The following is a 16,313-nucleotide window of genomic DNA, read 5'->3' on the forward strand; positions in this document are numbered from 1 at the left end:
ATCAGCCTTGGTGAGTACAAGAGACTTATATATATCTCTCTCTCTCAAAAAAAAAAAAAAAAATTCATACGCTTTATTTCTAACCTTGTTTTTCTGTTTGCATGGTAGACTTGAAGACTGCAGAATCATGTCCTCTGCCAAGAGACCGCTCTGGCTGAACTGGGAAAATCCTGACATCATGTCCGAACTTCTCTTCCAAAACAATGAGATCATCTTCAAAAACGGGGATGGTAAGATTTGTATTCTCTTTTTCTTTTTTCTTTTTCACTTTAGTATCAATTGTCTCTATTTTTTTATGGTAAAAAAAACTAAACCTTTTCCATTCCTTAGACCTGCGGCAAGACATGTTGACCCTTCAGATCATCAGAATAATGGAGAACATCTGGCAAAATCAGGGGCTGGACTTGAGGTAAGTGGGCGAAGTGGTGAAACATCTTGCCTGGTAACCAAAAACATTGTTCAGCCTAATAAATAGTAGTTAACCAGATAGCAATGTTAAGTTGTTCTTAGTTTCCTGCAGCCAAGATGTAATTAAGATGCAATGCTTTGTATTAACTCTTGTATTAACTTTGGTATCCCAGAATGCTCCCCTATGGCTGCTTGTCTATTGGAGACTGCGTGGGTCTCATCGAGGTTGTGAGAAGTTCCCACACCATCATGCAGATTCAATGTAAAGGAGGTCTAAAAGGGGCGCTGCAGTTTAACAGTACAACACTGCATCAGTGGCTAAAGGACAAGAACAGGGGCGAGATGTGAGTGGCGATTATAATTATTTTTGTTAATACTTTCACCATTTAAATTCAAAATAAATGTACAATGCACAATTCAAATATACAATAACAAAATGATCTGTGTTAATAGGTACGACATGGCCATCGACTTGTTTACACGATCCTGCGCTGGCTATTGTGTGGCCACTTTCATTCTGGGCATCGGTGACCGACACAACAGTAACATCATGGTGAAGGATGATGGGCAGGTAGGAACCTGATCTTTAGAAGCCTTAATGCAATCGAAACAGTCATTCATTATCAGTATTCTCATATTGACTTTGCTTATGTCCCTGCAGCTGTTTCATATAGATTTTGGTCACTTTTTGGACCACAAGAAGAAGAAGTTTGGTTATAAGCGAGAGCGAGTGCCTTTCGTCTTAACTCAAGACTTCTTAATTGTGATCAGCAAAGGAGGAACCCAAGAGTGCACTAAAACCAGAGAGTTTGAGAGGTGCGTATGAGCATGTCGGAAGCATTGCCAATTATTTTCCAGTGTGAGCTTAACAGAAACAAATCCTTTGTGTTTCAACATTAACATAGTAATTGGCAGGCTGCTAGCTATCCGAGACAATTAGAGATTGAGTTGAACAATAGAGGCTTTCAAATGGGTCTCTCGGGCTTCCATCCCAGCAGCCTTTCCTCCTCCAACAATACTTTGACAACCAGCCGGCTGCCAAGTTTCCTGCCTCTTCTCCAGACTTCCGCTTTCTAACAAATCTCCACTTTAGTCAGGACTCAAAGGAGGCTTCAAAAAAAGCAGGATTTGTTCTCGATCACTGTGTGTCAGAGGAGTAGACGTCCATGTTTCCACTTGCAAAAACTAAACCACTGGTGAAATGGTCTCTGGTGGAAAGACAGGATTTGAGTTCAGCTTCAAAAAAAGGTTTTGAGCTCATCTGAATAGTTTTTTTTAAGCATAAAAGAATATTAAGGAACAATTTTGCCAACTTAAATTTAGTAGCTTTATCTATAGAGCACTGCAGGAGTAAAGAACACGGAAGTAAGAATCACTCCCCGACAAAAATCAAATAGGATACTTTTTTATTAACTTTGGGATTGTTGCAGAAAAATAGCTCTGTGTCTAACAAAAGTTTAAGATTTTTACATGTTTATCAAGATTATCTTTACAAATGAACACAATGTTGATGCTTTATTGCAATCACAAAAAATAAAAAGCTAAGCTTTCAGTTTTTATCTCAAATCTTGAAGTTAGGGTTAAGGTTAGGGTTAGGGTTAGCCTGAGTTAGCATCGTTTACAAGAGCATTTTAGCAACTGGCTTTTCCAAGATAGCTTTTAAGAAATCACTCATGTATTTTAATTTGTAGAATAAAATTTTTAGTATTGAGCATTTTAACATTTCAGGCATTTAACCAAAAACCTATTCAAAAAAACCCATTACTGCTTTCAAAGTTTGGGACTTTCTATAGATGCAGCAGGGAAGCTGAACGTCTCACTGTCTCCCCCTACAGGTTCCAGGAGATGTGCTACAAGGCTTACTTGGCTATCAGACAGCATGCCAACCTTTTCATAAATCTCTTCTCCATGATGCTGGGCTCAGGCATGCCAGAGCTGCAGTCCTTTGATGACATCGCTTACATCAGAAAGACCCTGGCGTTGGACAAAACTGAGCAGGAGGCCCTAGACTATTTCATGAAGCAAATGAATGACGCTCACCATGGTGGATGGACCACAAAGATGGACTGGATCTTTCACACCATCCGACACCACGCCCAAAACTGAGCCCACACGGATCTCAGCCCACTGGTGGAATTTGGGGCCGGGTAACAGGCAGAAACAAGACCCTTTTTGTCGGACGCACTGCCTGATTTATGCCATGGAGAATCATAGCACCCAAACCTCATGTACAAATGACCTTCAGAGCACTAAAACAACCTGGAAGGATGTAATTTTGTGTCCTCTTGTTTATTTTTCTTTTCCCCATGTGAGGCATATCTTGCCTATCATCGTCCGGAATGGTTGTACGTTTTAGCTGTAGTTTTGTCCCGGTTTTTTTCTCTCGCCACTTTGTGCTGCTCTTTTCCTGGAGAGTCAATTCTTCTTCTTATTAATATATATCTTTTTTTTTTTCAGTGGAAAACAAATCATTGAAGACAAAAAAAAAAAAAGTTCTGCACTCTTCAGGAGCTTTTGTGGGGATGTTCATGTCTTCCTGTTTAAAACTACAAATGCCTTCTAATATGCACGGAACCTCTGAGAACACTAGAAAAACAGGGTATGAAGCTTTCTGGTCTGCTACCTGGCCTTTCCTCTCAAAACCAACACTAACCCTCCCGAAAGGCAGCCCGAGGCGTAGCAGTATGAATCTGATGGTGCTGATTTTCGAAATTGCGCTCCTGTTCTTTGAGTTCTGTTGGTTTGTAATAGATGGATGATAAGGTTTCGTTCTCTTTTCTTCCTTATATGCACAGCGAGCTAAAATGATAGCCTGAATACCTTATTATGCACTGGACGTGAATATTTTTATTTCCTTTTTATTGCGAACCCACGTTTTGGCCTCAGAGTAGCAATACATGGGTCTCGTACTCCTTATACAAACGTTTCAGAGACATCGGTAATGACATGGTTTGTGTTCTCAATATGCACTACACAATAACAGCACAGGTTTCATGACAGAAATAACTAGAACTATGAATTAGGGTTACGTTATTGGTATTTTGAGGCCAGTACTGATGGTGATAAGTAAATGAGTGCTGATTTCTGTAATTTTACTTTAAACACTATTTACCCAGAATATTGAGTTTGAAGCATTTAAGCAATGTTTATTTTTGACAAGGTTGGCAGTCAGTGGCCGATATATATCAGTTTATCACTAATCAGGACATAGAGTTTCATTTTTATTCCTTACAGATAAATGATGTTTTTTCCAGTTCCAGTGTGCAAAACATCATGGTAATCCAGGTTATCTGCTCTCTGTGTTTTCGTGGTTGTCCGGTGCGATTGAGCTGGGTAGATGATAGATTGTCCTACCAGATGCCCTGGCAGCGTGCAGATATGAAGCCTTAATGCCCTTGAATAGTATGAATTGATATTCTTCTTCATGTGCCCTTGCATGCCACAGGAAAGCAAACACTTGCATTGACGCAGAGCAGTTACGAAAGAACAAAATAGCTTTTCTCTCCTTCAGTTGAGTAGCTGGATCTCTGGCTACTTTATTTCACTACGCTAAAGCTGGCAAGACCTTCTCTGTTCGCCTGACTCGTAGTTACGGTGTGATGCATTAAAGGGTTAGTCCACCAAAAAAATTATTTATTGTTAAGGTTGGTAACAAAACAGTTTCAGTTCATATTGATTTTTTATAGAATGGGCAAAAAATACGATGAAAGTCAAGGGAAACTGAAACAGCATTGTGCAAAATATCTTCTTTTGTTTGAAGAAAGTCAGTCACATTTTGGGGTTGACTATTTCTTTAAGAAAGATGGTGCTATGTATTTAAACATAGAAAGATTCTATAGACGAAATGGATGTTTTAGACGGTGAAATGGCTTTTAGATGCTTCAAATAGATGACAGTGGTAAAATATCATTTACAGATGACACTACAGTACAGTGCATTATAATGACTACACATACATTTGCATACACACATGCGTATATATATATATATGACACATTCTGTTCCCCCTCATTGTCTCTTTATTTTTTGAATGTGGCGTTACAGGGCTGAGCAAACTAGAGAAAAAGAAAATAAAGGTTGTTTTTTTTTATTTGACATTTTCAAATGAACTTGCTAATGATCACCCTTTTGAGTCAGGTTAAGTGCCTTGTTTAGGGCCGTAATGGCAGTCTTACGCTCGAGCTGCTCGCTTCGCCCGTTGGATTAGCAGCTTTCTGGATCACTTTAACAGGTCCAATCCAAACAAATAATCACACATTTAAAGAGGAAGTTCACCCAATAAAACATTTACTCAACCTCATGTCATTCCAAACCTGTCTTTCTTTTTTCTGCAGAAAACTTAGAAGATTTTTCGAAGAGCCCAATCGACTTATATTGAAAAACAAACATTTTTCTAAATAGATTACATGTTTGGAGTGACATGAGGTAGTTGTCTTTTTCTCATTGGACACAGATCCAGATTTTCTCTTTCTATCTCTCCTCGGTTCTTGTCGGTAAATCCAAGCCCTTGTTGTGTTTTTGCATTACTTTAAAGCTGTGAAAATGTACATTTACTAATGAGGTGCAATCGTGCTGTTTAAATGGCTATATGGCTACTGGCAGGAAACTCCTGAGCACTATTTTTCTCACCGTTTTATGTACATTGTGTTTTCCTCAAAAGGAAAGTTTGTGATCATACTTGCAAAACCACCTGAGATATTAGTGATCAGATGAAAATCTGATTGATCTCCGTAGGAAAAACTGAAGGAAACAACACTTATTTCCATGTTACAGTCTGACGAGGTCTTTGCAGAGCTGAAATTCGGTAACATCTAACAATGCAATCATTGTTTTTCTACTGTTTTTAAGTTTAAAATGGTGTCCTAATACTTCCTATTGTAGTATTCCACATTTATGCATTTTTTTTTTTTGTAAACGTTGTAATTCTTATATGCAGTAAACAAATGAACAGATATATACTTGTTGTCAGACTGATGTATGCAGGTGGTTCTTGCACTTTGTATTCCTCTGTACTTTGTTCTTTCTCTCTTTGCCTTCGGACGCTTTAGTCTCCTGCATGTGTTTTTAACCCTACGTGCTCATTTACTGCCTAAAACTGAGATCAGCTACGCTTGAGCTTAGTCATGGCAAGCAGCCTTATGTTAGCTCTCTTAAAGCCATTTAATGCATGGTTCTGTTCACTACGTGTGCTTTTGTCTGTACAGGTTACAGATCTACTTGGGCTGGACCCGCTAAAAAGCCCATTCACTAATGTCTAATGTAATCAGCAGCTTTCTAATTTACTTTTTAATCATTTAAATAACTTGGAAACAAACTATTGAGATGCAGGAATTCTTGAACCTTTTGTATGACAAAGGAAAATGAGAAAAAAGGAGTTAAATGACAATAAGTTTCATTTGTTGTACTTGAAAATCATCGGTCGGAACCATCTTTGTGTGTCGACTACAAAGCCGTCAATGTTACATAGCACTGAAGGTTTACCTACATAGGCAATTTCATACCGATTGTGAATGTTTCAGTGGTTTGTTCTGGAGTCTCTTCACAGTTAGAAACTCTAATACACCAATAAAAAGAGAGATCCATTACCATTTAAATTCAAAGTATAAATTTGTTTGCTATTATGTGAAGTCTAAAAGATGGAGGATATAAAAAAATACCTATTTAATGGAAGGTCAAAGCAATTTTTTGTTGTTGTTTTTAAAATGCTTTGAGTGGTTACATTTCTCTCTGTGTATCGCTGTTGCATTTTACTCATTTATGTGTTATAATGTCAGAAAGATAGTTTTCTTTACTATCCCTATTATACAATTATATATAGCAGGCCAAATACATTCTTTACCTCTTTACTACCTTGCATGAGTTTTAAAAAAATGGAAAAAAGAGAAGTTAAAAAAAGTTGCCCTAGCATTTTTGTTTTGTTTTTGTAAGATCTAAAGGGTTTTTCGGCCTACGACTGCACCCATCACATCTATAAACTGCCATCAGTTACAAAGCCTCATCTTCATTTCTATTCAGTTTCATTGTGCACCTCAGTTCAAAAGTAGCTTTGTATCCAGTCTGTCTTCAATATTTTGAGTGTTATGTGACTATGTACAAATAAACGTATTTCAAGAAAATGCTCATGAATCTGACTAATTATGTTCATGCATGTGAATGACTTTGACATCGACTGTTTCCGCTCCTGTTGTAACTAGACTAGGAAAGTTTGAGACAAGCTCGATGTACACTTGACAAATCCTTGCCTAGAAGTAAAAAAGCTGATGGTGATGGTGAAACAAGCCAGACAAAGATTTAGTTTGAACTGTCACACATTTAACTTCTAAGTTACTGATTAGTGGCATAGAAATATGTATTAAGAATCTTTTATATATATATAGGAATGTTACATATTTAAAAAATAAATTGAGAATATTTAAATTAGTTTGTAAATCCTTGATTTTCCAAATTGATTTCAGACTATGTAAGTAATCTCACTGTGTTTGTGTGTGTAAAAGTTTTCTTTAAATAGCAGTAAAAAATATTTTAAATTATTTTAAGCATGATGTGTGTGTGTGTGTGTGTGTGTGTGTGTGTGTGTGTGTATATATATATATATATATATATATATATATATATATATATATATAATGTATGTATTTTACTTTATCAAAATGTCATCCAGAATGAAATGGAAATAAAATAAATCTCATACATTTAAATTTGATTAACAAAACAACATAAAAAACACTTGTCTATTGTCTTTTTTTCCCCTTCTTTTTTTAATTTATTTTATTTTTTGAAAAAAGTTGTTTGATTTTGTCTTTGTCTATGGCACACTTTAAATTTTTGATGTACCACGTGATTGCGAGTCTTTTATTATGAACTATTGAATTTCCGGTGATGCAAGACGCGCATGTGTTTTGATGTCTCGTGTCTGCGCCATAGACTGTGTAAAAAGGCCTGTACATGTCTTCTGGCTTTACAAATTAATTATTTCCCTTCATTCTTTGGTGATTCGCTGTTACACAGTTTGCAGTCAGCAGAAGTGCAGGTGTCGGATGTTGTCGCGCGTTGCTGAATGCGTCACGTGACGGCGGTAAGTCTCATGTGCAGTGACATGCCATCCTGCAGCAAGATAAATGCGTGCATACTTACAGACCCTCTGCTGCTGACATGCATTGGAGCAGACAACTCTGAAGGTTTATTGTTAGAAGTTATTTTTAAATGGACGGTTCATTTGAACTGAAGAAACTGCACCATAACATTTTTATGAAATTGGGTTAGGGTTAAGTCATATGACAGATTTGTGTAATAAGTTGAACATTCCTGTGCCTCTCAAAACAAATACAACGCCGTTAGATTGATCTTTTTCAAATGTCACTGATTAATTCCAGTTTCTTGCACTTCAGGTGTGATTGGAGAACTGTCAACACAAGACGGAAGATAGGGCATCCTGCCCTATTTTATTCATGTAGAAGAGGATCCACGGGTGTCCTGCGGGTGCTGTCAGTCACCATGGGAAGGTTCAGTTCTTTTAGGTCCTATCAGATCGTGCTGCTCTTTGCTGCAGCCCTGGCAGTGGTGGCCTTCTACTACTTTGGCTCTGAAAAGCAGAACTTCTCCAGCACTACAAAACGGATCAAAGAAACACAAGTGAGCCACAACACCAATCGTGATGATGCAGATCTCTCCATAGACATCCGGTCTGGACGTCCAGAAAGCAGAACGGGAGATGGAGAAGAGCTGGAGGGAAAGCCATCACGCTTTCATGCTCTCATGATGTTCACCAAAGTTAACAAGAGCTTGAACTTGCAGCAGAAGTTTCGGGTGACCATGCGCTCTGTGGCCAAACATGGACGGTTCCTGGAGGATGAGGTGCTGGTTCTCCATTACGTCTCTGATGCTGGAAGTCAGGAGCTGGGGGAGAAGATGCTTCCTGAACTTCTGCTGGGTGCAACCTTCCAGTACGAGGTATGTTCAGCAAACCTTCGTGTTTTGCAGTGTGTGCTGATGATGGATGATGCAGCATCGGCTTCCATTTAGTTCGTATCAATTTTGTTTTTACAGTTGTTTTTGATTATAATAATTATTAAAAAAAATTCGTATTATTATTTGCAGTAGTTGTAGTAGTACTTGGGTCAAAGATGAAAAGTGTTTCAAGCATCAAAAAAATTTAAGTGTAATACAGCTCTAAATGTAGTCCCCCCCCCCCATACATTAGAATTTGTCCTGTTTAACTTTTATATTTTTTCTGAACAAAACATAACAACTACCATGCATTTTTTACTATGATTTACAGAAGACACCCACTAAAATGTAATTGTTTAACAATATTTAAGTATCAAAAAATCTAGTAAGGTATATTTTAAACATGGATCGTTTGATGACATATAGGGCCAAAACGATTAATCGACATTATCGACAATGTCGACAATAAAAATATTGTCAATAAATATTTTTGTTGTGGAGTATTTGTTTGATTTAATTTGACCTAATTTGGAGCCTGCAATAATGCAGTTTGACCAAGACTGTAATTCAGCCCTCCTCGATGCAATTCAAGAGAAGAAGAGACACAGCGCTCGCTCAGCGCTGCTTCAGAGAAACGCACCCGAGCCGAATCGAATGGCGTTGAATGGATATAAAAAAAATATATGAACCGCGCTTTCCTCTCAATAAAGAAATAAACAACGACAACAACAAAAATCACAGCAAATTCTATTGATTAATCAGTGAAATAATCAGCGTTAGATTAATCGACTATCAGAATAATCGTTTGTTGCAGCCCTAATGACATATTAAAAGACTAGATTTAAGCATCACAGTGCAGCCTTCAAATACAAATTTACTTTAAATTTTAAATCTTTCTAGTTTGCTCATGTCCTTCAAAGCACTAAGTTTTACCGATTTGTCAGCAAGACATTCATTTAAAATATAATAATATGTAGTATGATCACACATTCTTTTTTGTATTTTAATAATTTCAAATCACTATAAGTATATTGTTTCATTTATACATAAATATGTGTGTGTGTGTGTGTGTGTGTGTGTGTGTGTGAGAGTGTGTGGAGATTTGGGATTTATTTACAATTTTTATTTTTTACATCAGATGAATGTTTAAAGCACTGACAGCCAATCAGGAACCATTCCACTTTAAAGAGCTCGAGCATTTAAAGCCACAGAAGATAAACCTGCTCAGAGAATTTCAAATTCAGAGAATTTGCATAACTCTGAATGACAAAAACATTACTCTTATATTGCAGCTGGCCATCCATTTCAAACTGTGAGCTTGACCAGTAAAGTTAATCACAATTATTCCAAAAATCTCACATTTCACTGAAAGACATGTTTTTGTAACCTTTGCTACCACACCATGAAAAGGTGGAATTATCAAATGTTTAAGAGCAATAATCTCATTTTTTCTTGCAGCACCACACAGTCTTTATGCTGCCATCTGATGGTGGCACATGCTGTTGAATTACTATCAGTTTTTTTTATATGATTTCAGAATGGCTTCTTGTTCCTGTCACACTGAATGACTTCTGATAAACTGCATTTTCTGGACAAAAGTCCCCTGGTTATTTAAATACTTAAAAAAAAAAAAAACCTTAGACATAGTCATTTTGATATAATACAGTCAACACTTACTTGAAAATGCCAAGACAACAAATGTATGTTTTAACTTGGTATTATATGTTTATTTAATGTTAAAATCAAAGTCCAGACCATTACACTGTGTGACAATTTTACACTTTGGAATTTCCCCCATATCTTGACATTTTATTTTCAAAGAGTTAGATAAAAATATGAAAGCAGACTCTTTACTTGCATTTAACATGTCTTTTTATGTATATAACATTACTTTGGTAAACTTAATTTGAATCGGACACAACAGTAAATCATGGGGCTAATTAAAATTTTTGGGTGAACAATCTTTAATGGACTGATATTATTATTTTTTATTTATATAAGATATCTAAAATTATATCTAAAAGATTTAAATAAAAAATAAATATATATTACATGAATAGACATTATTATTATTATTATTATTATTATTACAATTGCTATTATAATATTAATATAATATGCATTTCATATTTTATTGTATTGTATGAGATCTTGTAGCTTGAGTTGTCAATAAGATTTTTGGTTTGTAACATTTAATCGGAATGTGTTGAGGGTTTTCTTGTTTAATGCATGAAGGCATGTTCTGCTTTTTGTAAGCACAGCAGGTGGCAGTGCAGGAAAGCTGAAATCAGACCGTTGCTCTGTACACCTCATCTACAGGACAGGAGGTCATGCAGCAGACGTTTCCTTTACATCAGCTCCCAGAATAACAAAACACAGCTCTCATACAGCACAACTCCCTCAGGACCGCTGTATACCAGATACCAGCTTTTTTTAGTCCATAAAAAACAACTATGGGTCATTCTGTGAACACACAAAAACTATAACATCAAGATCTTGTTTTTATTTGTGTGGATAGAAACTAGACAGGCATAATTAGGCAATTAAAAGTCTTTGTAAACTCTAAAAGAAGAACTTCATTTCATGTTCACTCGTGGAACATTCAAAGAGAGTTCACACAATAATGATGGTTTACAGACCCAAATGATACATTGTGAAGTTATTTCCACTGAAGGCTCTCATTGGCTGCGTGTCGGGCTCATGAGGGCAGTGTTACTCTTTCACAATAGCTTTTTGTGATTTCTCTTTGAGCTTCAGGATCTTTGGCCTGATCCTGCTGGAGAGGATTTGTCTTTAGTACCTTTAAGTAAACTTGGCTTAGTTCAGACAGACAGGTGGTTGGGTTGTCACCTGACTTTCGAGTTTCAGATTTTTATGTAAATGCAGAATAGCGTCTCTGTATTGAGCAGACGGCAGTGTTTCCTGCCTAGCAACAGCACTGCTGGAGGCTGATCCCGGACTGATGGATGGACGATGCTGTGAGACTATGAGTACCTATGTCATTATACACATTTGTGTCCTCATAAACCATATATACCAGTACACACACACACACACACACACACACACACACAATAAAATAATGAGTAGAGTATTTGGCTTAACGCAACATCCAGTAATCATCATCACTACCCACCCCAACATGTGCTGTAACATTTTGATTAAAGCAGTTTACACACACACATACACACACACACACACAACAGTAGCAGCCTGTTTTAGTTAATAATACATTTTGATAATAATGATTGTTATATTGGAGTCATTTTAGTACTTGTGGAAGACATAAGTGGTACTTTATATTACATAAACGCCTGGAATATATGCATTTATTTGCAACTATCTGTTGTATTAGTAGTGGTGGTAATAAATATAATAATTATTGTTGTTATAGTATTGTTACTATTATTCTCATTATTGTTATATTACTCGTATATGTAGTACATGATTATTTATATAATATATTCATAACAAACAGTGCACATAAAAATAAAATAACATTTGTAGTTGTGGTAAGTTTTGATTATTATGATTATTCTTGATTAACTAATAGTAGTACATTATTCTGTATTTTGTAAACTTGTTATCACATGGTTGGCGTGTGGTTATTAGGGCAGACTGTCTTTGTCTGTGGCTGTAGACTGAACTGAACTGTCTGGATGTAGTCTCTGTAGCGCACAGACGTAGAGCGTGTGGAAAGTTCCACTATATTGTGGGCTCACAGACTCCCACACAGTCTCATGACATGAGATGAAACCAGTGTGAGCTCATCGGACATGTGCTCTCAGGGAAAGCATGACAGCTCCTTCAGCTGCTGCAGGGGGTCATTATGTGTCATTCTTTGAGGAACTGAATGAAGCGTGTGATAGATTGATGATTTGATCCTTTCAGTCTTTGACATCTGTGTGTTTCAGATTGACTGCACTGGCACATTAAGGCAGATGACGGTCACACATAGCATATGTCGTGGCCACACTAAACTACTTTGAAAGAGCCAGTTTCATTTATCATGGTAATCTGTACCATTACTATACTGATCATTTAGTACAATGTTATATATTAAGTTAAATTACCATATTCAGATTCTCTGACTGTAACATGGTGTTTTTAGTCTAAGTAATGCAATCATATTCTCAGTGAATGAATGTTGTCATATTTCCCACACAGAATATTCAGGTTGTCAGTAATATTTAAGCAAGCATCCAGTCTCATATAATGAAGTACACTCTCTTTATTATAGACTTTCACACCTCCAGAACTATTTGGAAAGTCAGAAGCGCATAAAATGACCAGCAGGCTCTGTTCCGCATCCCCATGGGCATTAACACTGTCAGAATCCTTTCATTTAATATTGCACAGCACTTCATGTGCTCATAATAGAGATTACACTGAGCTCTGTATGCGGCTCCGCTCTTAAACTCATGTGAATTCCTGGAAGAGTTAGCCGGTCCCTGCAGTTAACCCGTCTATAAAATGAACCTACTGCTTACTGGTGTAGTTTTTGTTCCCATTTATTAGTTCTTTTGAAATGAAATGACAGCTTCATTGGAACTTGAACGAGTGTTCTGTTCTCTTTGAAGTTTTTTAAGCAAAATGGAGTTTTGTTTCCTCTGTTATTTCTGACTGCTTCTGCATTATTTACTAGTGGCTTTAAAGCACTTCACTTACTTAAAAAATTCAGGGCGATATCACAAATACACTGTGATTAAATAATCAACGGATTGTTCCCAAACTTGATATTTTTGCAGCAGATTTTCTTATTTTGAAGCTTGACTATTTTTGATGAGGTACATTCCAATCTATGGTGTTCTGTGCAGTGGGAACACACTGAGCGAGGAATGCATTTACATATAGACAACTTGCATTGCATTTTAAGGTAAACTTTCTTTTTAAAGTCTGGGATTTGTAAGGTGTTATTTTTTTTTATATATATATAAGAGTTTTATTTTCACAAAGACTATTTATGTATTTATTTGATCAGTAGTATAGTGAAATGTTATTTTAATTTAAACTGTATTTTAAAATGTAATTTATATTTGTGATTGCAAAGCTGGATTTTCAGCATCTTCATTATTCTCCAAAAGTAATCAATGTTGAAAAGATTTCCCCAGGATTTTGTTATTTAATATAGTTCTAATGAACATAATTTATTTGAAAAATAAATATTTTGTAATATTCTAAATGACTTACACATTGCAAAGTTCACTTCACTTGGCAATTCTTTCATTCAGACTGATTAAATGTTCAGTTGACTTCCATTTAAAAGAAATATTGATCTTTTCCAAAATACTTTTAGATGGAAAATTCTAATTCCTTACTTTTATGTGGAATTTGTGGAAGTTTTCAAGACAGCAAATGTAAATTATGCTTTATTACATTTAATCAAACCTATTTAACATTCTGTATGTCACATATTTCAATTGTAATTTTTCAGAATTTTCTGAGCCCAAAGATAAAGGTGAAGAAACTGTCGTGTTTTTTTTTTTTTTTCAAGGAAACCTGCCTTTACTTCCAACAAATACTTGTTTAACTGTACTTTTGCTCTCCACAAAAATATCAGCTGGGTTCTTTGAGCTTGTGCTGAATTAGTGCTTTTGTTCCATCAGACTGAAGGTGGAATTCTAATCCTATGGCAGAAACATATATTACCCTTGGAATCAAAACCTTAATGGGAAATCTGTGATAACTGACACCCCCCACCCCACCCCCCAAACATCAATCCTCTTTGTGCAACCTAGTGAGAGATACACATTATCTGATTGCATGAGCCAAAGCCTTGCATTGCAGAGCAGGATTAGGGGTCGATTGCATTGCGGACAAACACAGGTATTGTGTGTTTTCAATGGATGGAACAGTAAAAGATGACTGTCAAGGTTCAGTGAGCCAAACAGCGAACACCTGATGATAATCATGATGCCAAAACCCGAGCGAAGGGTAGAAATACAGCGCACTCCTTTCCACCCAGTGTCACTAAGGGTCACAAAAATGCCCTTGTCTAACACAGATATTGTCTATTGTCTGTTCCAGGTGGTGTTTCACGATGTAGGCGCCCTTACGGAGAAATTATTCCCCATCGTAGAGGCTATGCAGAAACACTTCAGTGCAGGTTCGGGCACATACTATAGTGACGCCATCTTCTTTCTGTCGGTGGCCATGCATCGCATCATGCCTACAGGTGAGCTGCGACTTGGCATGGAAGTTGTTGATGGGCATTCTTTTTTTTTGTGTGTGTGTGTTTATCGAAGTCGTGACAAATTTTCAAAATACTACAATTTCAAAACAAGAATAATGACTGGTTCCAAACATGGCGCATGATCTAAACGGGTTGTCTCTATTCTCTTAATGAGTAACGCGTCTCCAGAGAGGAAACGGAGCTGCTCGTGCGCGAGCAAATAGATAGACTAATTCTGATATGTGCAATGACTATCCATTATGTAGGCATTTTTATATTAATGTAGCCTACACAATAATATTATTTTGCATTGTAATACTTTACTTTACTTTTACATATTGGCATGTTTGTGTGCTGCTTGTGCCTCCCTGTGTGTTTAATAAGCAGCGTGTACGCCCGTTGTGGACCCGTATATACTAACGCGCTCTTTAAATAACAGAGAAAAAACATTGCGCAAGACTTTAGACCAGGTTTGAGTTGGTCTATGGCACAGTCTATTTTAGTTCCTCAAGATAGCAATGTGCCAATAATGTGCCTGAACTTATTTTTTGACCAACATGCCTCTGAGCGCACAAATGGATGCAAATGCATTTGCCATTTTTTGGTAGCTAGTGTCACGTAAAATATGTACTTTTAGCACTTTAGGGTCTGTTTTTTAAGTCATAATTAATATCCTGAATAAATTAGGGCTAACCCTCAGAATCAGTCTGTGGCTGTGAATGGATTTGGAAAGGAGGCCGCTGATGGTGTCAGATGTGTCACTCACTCACAGGTGCTGATCTGGCACATGACACGGTGCTGGCCGGGGGACGGGACGGGACGGGACGGGACGGGGCGTGGCAGTCGATCATTCTCTGTGACACTGCTGCTTCACACTCACAGAGCCATCGGCCGCTCACTTACTCTCACATTTAAAACAAAAGGCTGTCCAGGCATCGCTTGCTGTGCCAGCTGAATGCCCAGATGGGTTTACTGCCAAACTAAATACAAATTCCCTGGAGTCTGCTGTCAGCCGAACAAATCGATGGGATTGTGAGAGGGAAAAGACAGATGAGTGTTGGATAATGCTTTTAGGCTTGTGGCTTTGACACCGGATACTGACATTACTTTGCTTTCGTAGAACTTCACATAATATATCATTTTAGGAAACATAATAATCTATAGGAACGACATCAGCTGACATTAGGACATTCTGGAATATTACTGAAATATTACTGGTTGTTTACTGAATTTACATAAAGACCATAAAAAGCGGCGCTAGTTTAATATCTCTCTGGTGATCTGTGGAGCATTTATACATTTAAAAAGATATTTAAAACAATCCATTCATTTGGATTACATTGTTTTAACATAAATTTAACTAATAAACTTAATGTGATGCATGTTTTACATTCATGAATGAGATTTATGTAATAGTACCAGTAAATTGAATGTGTATTTAAATATGCAGCAACTTTTAATATGCAATAATTATATATTAAACCTGGTTTATATATTTATATATTATTTAGGTATCAGTAAACTCAGTTTGTTTCATACATCTCATACATTTTAATTGTTCCACAGCTGGCCATATTTGTGCCATATTCAGTTTTGCTTTTAAAATGAACAGATTGATGTTAAGCAATTTAAATGAATTCATATTGAAAAATATTGTTTAAATAAATGTTCATATTTAAAAATAAATGTTTATTAATAATTTTTTTCTTACTTATTTACAGCATTGTTGTGTTCCTGATTAATCAACATGTATTACAATATATTAAAATTAATGCACACCCAAAAA

At 36.5% G+C, this 16,313-nt stretch overlaps 2 protein-coding genes across 5 annotated transcripts in view; both read left to right on the forward strand.

The window, feature by feature from the left end:
• The window catches only part of LOC127968215 (phosphatidylinositol 4,5-bisphosphate 3-kinase catalytic subunit alpha isoform), a 19,249-nt gene extending 12,723 nt beyond the window's left edge, over positions 1 to 6,526 (forward strand). For all 3 annotated transcript variants that reach the window (XM_052569251.1, XM_052569253.1, XM_052569252.1), the window contains 6 exons: positions 109 to 230; positions 331 to 409; positions 582 to 752; positions 862 to 979; positions 1,070 to 1,224; positions 2,244 to 6,526. In XM_052569251.1, the coding sequence (XP_052425211.1) occupies positions 109 to 230; positions 331 to 409; positions 582 to 752; positions 862 to 979; positions 1,070 to 1,224; positions 2,244 to 2,514 (916 nt within the window). In that variant the 3' untranslated portion in view covers positions 2,515 to 6,526. The remainder of the gene's footprint in view (positions 1 to 108; positions 231 to 330; positions 410 to 581; positions 753 to 861; positions 980 to 1,069; positions 1,225 to 2,243) is intronic.
• A 760-nt stretch (positions 6,527 to 7,286) lies between these two features.
• Positions 7,287 to 16,313, forward strand: part of LOC127968555 (xyloside xylosyltransferase 1) — a 36,861-nt gene continuing 27,834 nt past the window's right edge. Inside the window, exons 1-3 of one of the 2 annotated variants that reach the window (XM_052569836.1) lie at positions 7,287 to 7,483; positions 7,797 to 8,358; positions 14,383 to 14,530. In XM_052569836.1, coding sequence (XP_052425796.1) covers positions 7,903 to 8,358; positions 14,383 to 14,530 — 604 coding nt within the window. In that variant the 5' untranslated portion in view covers positions 7,287 to 7,483; positions 7,797 to 7,902. Of the gene's footprint in view, positions 7,587 to 7,796; positions 8,359 to 14,382; positions 14,531 to 16,313 lie in introns of both variants that reach the window. The other variant, XM_052569837.1, reaches the window with a different exon arrangement.

This window comes from Carassius gibelio, chromosome B11 (assembly GCF_023724105.1).
Source record: "Carassius gibelio isolate Cgi1373 ecotype wild population from Czech Republic chromosome B11, carGib1.2-hapl.c, whole genome shotgun sequence".
NCBI classification, from domain to species: Eukaryota; Metazoa; Chordata; class Actinopteri; order Cypriniformes; family Cyprinidae; genus Carassius; species Carassius gibelio.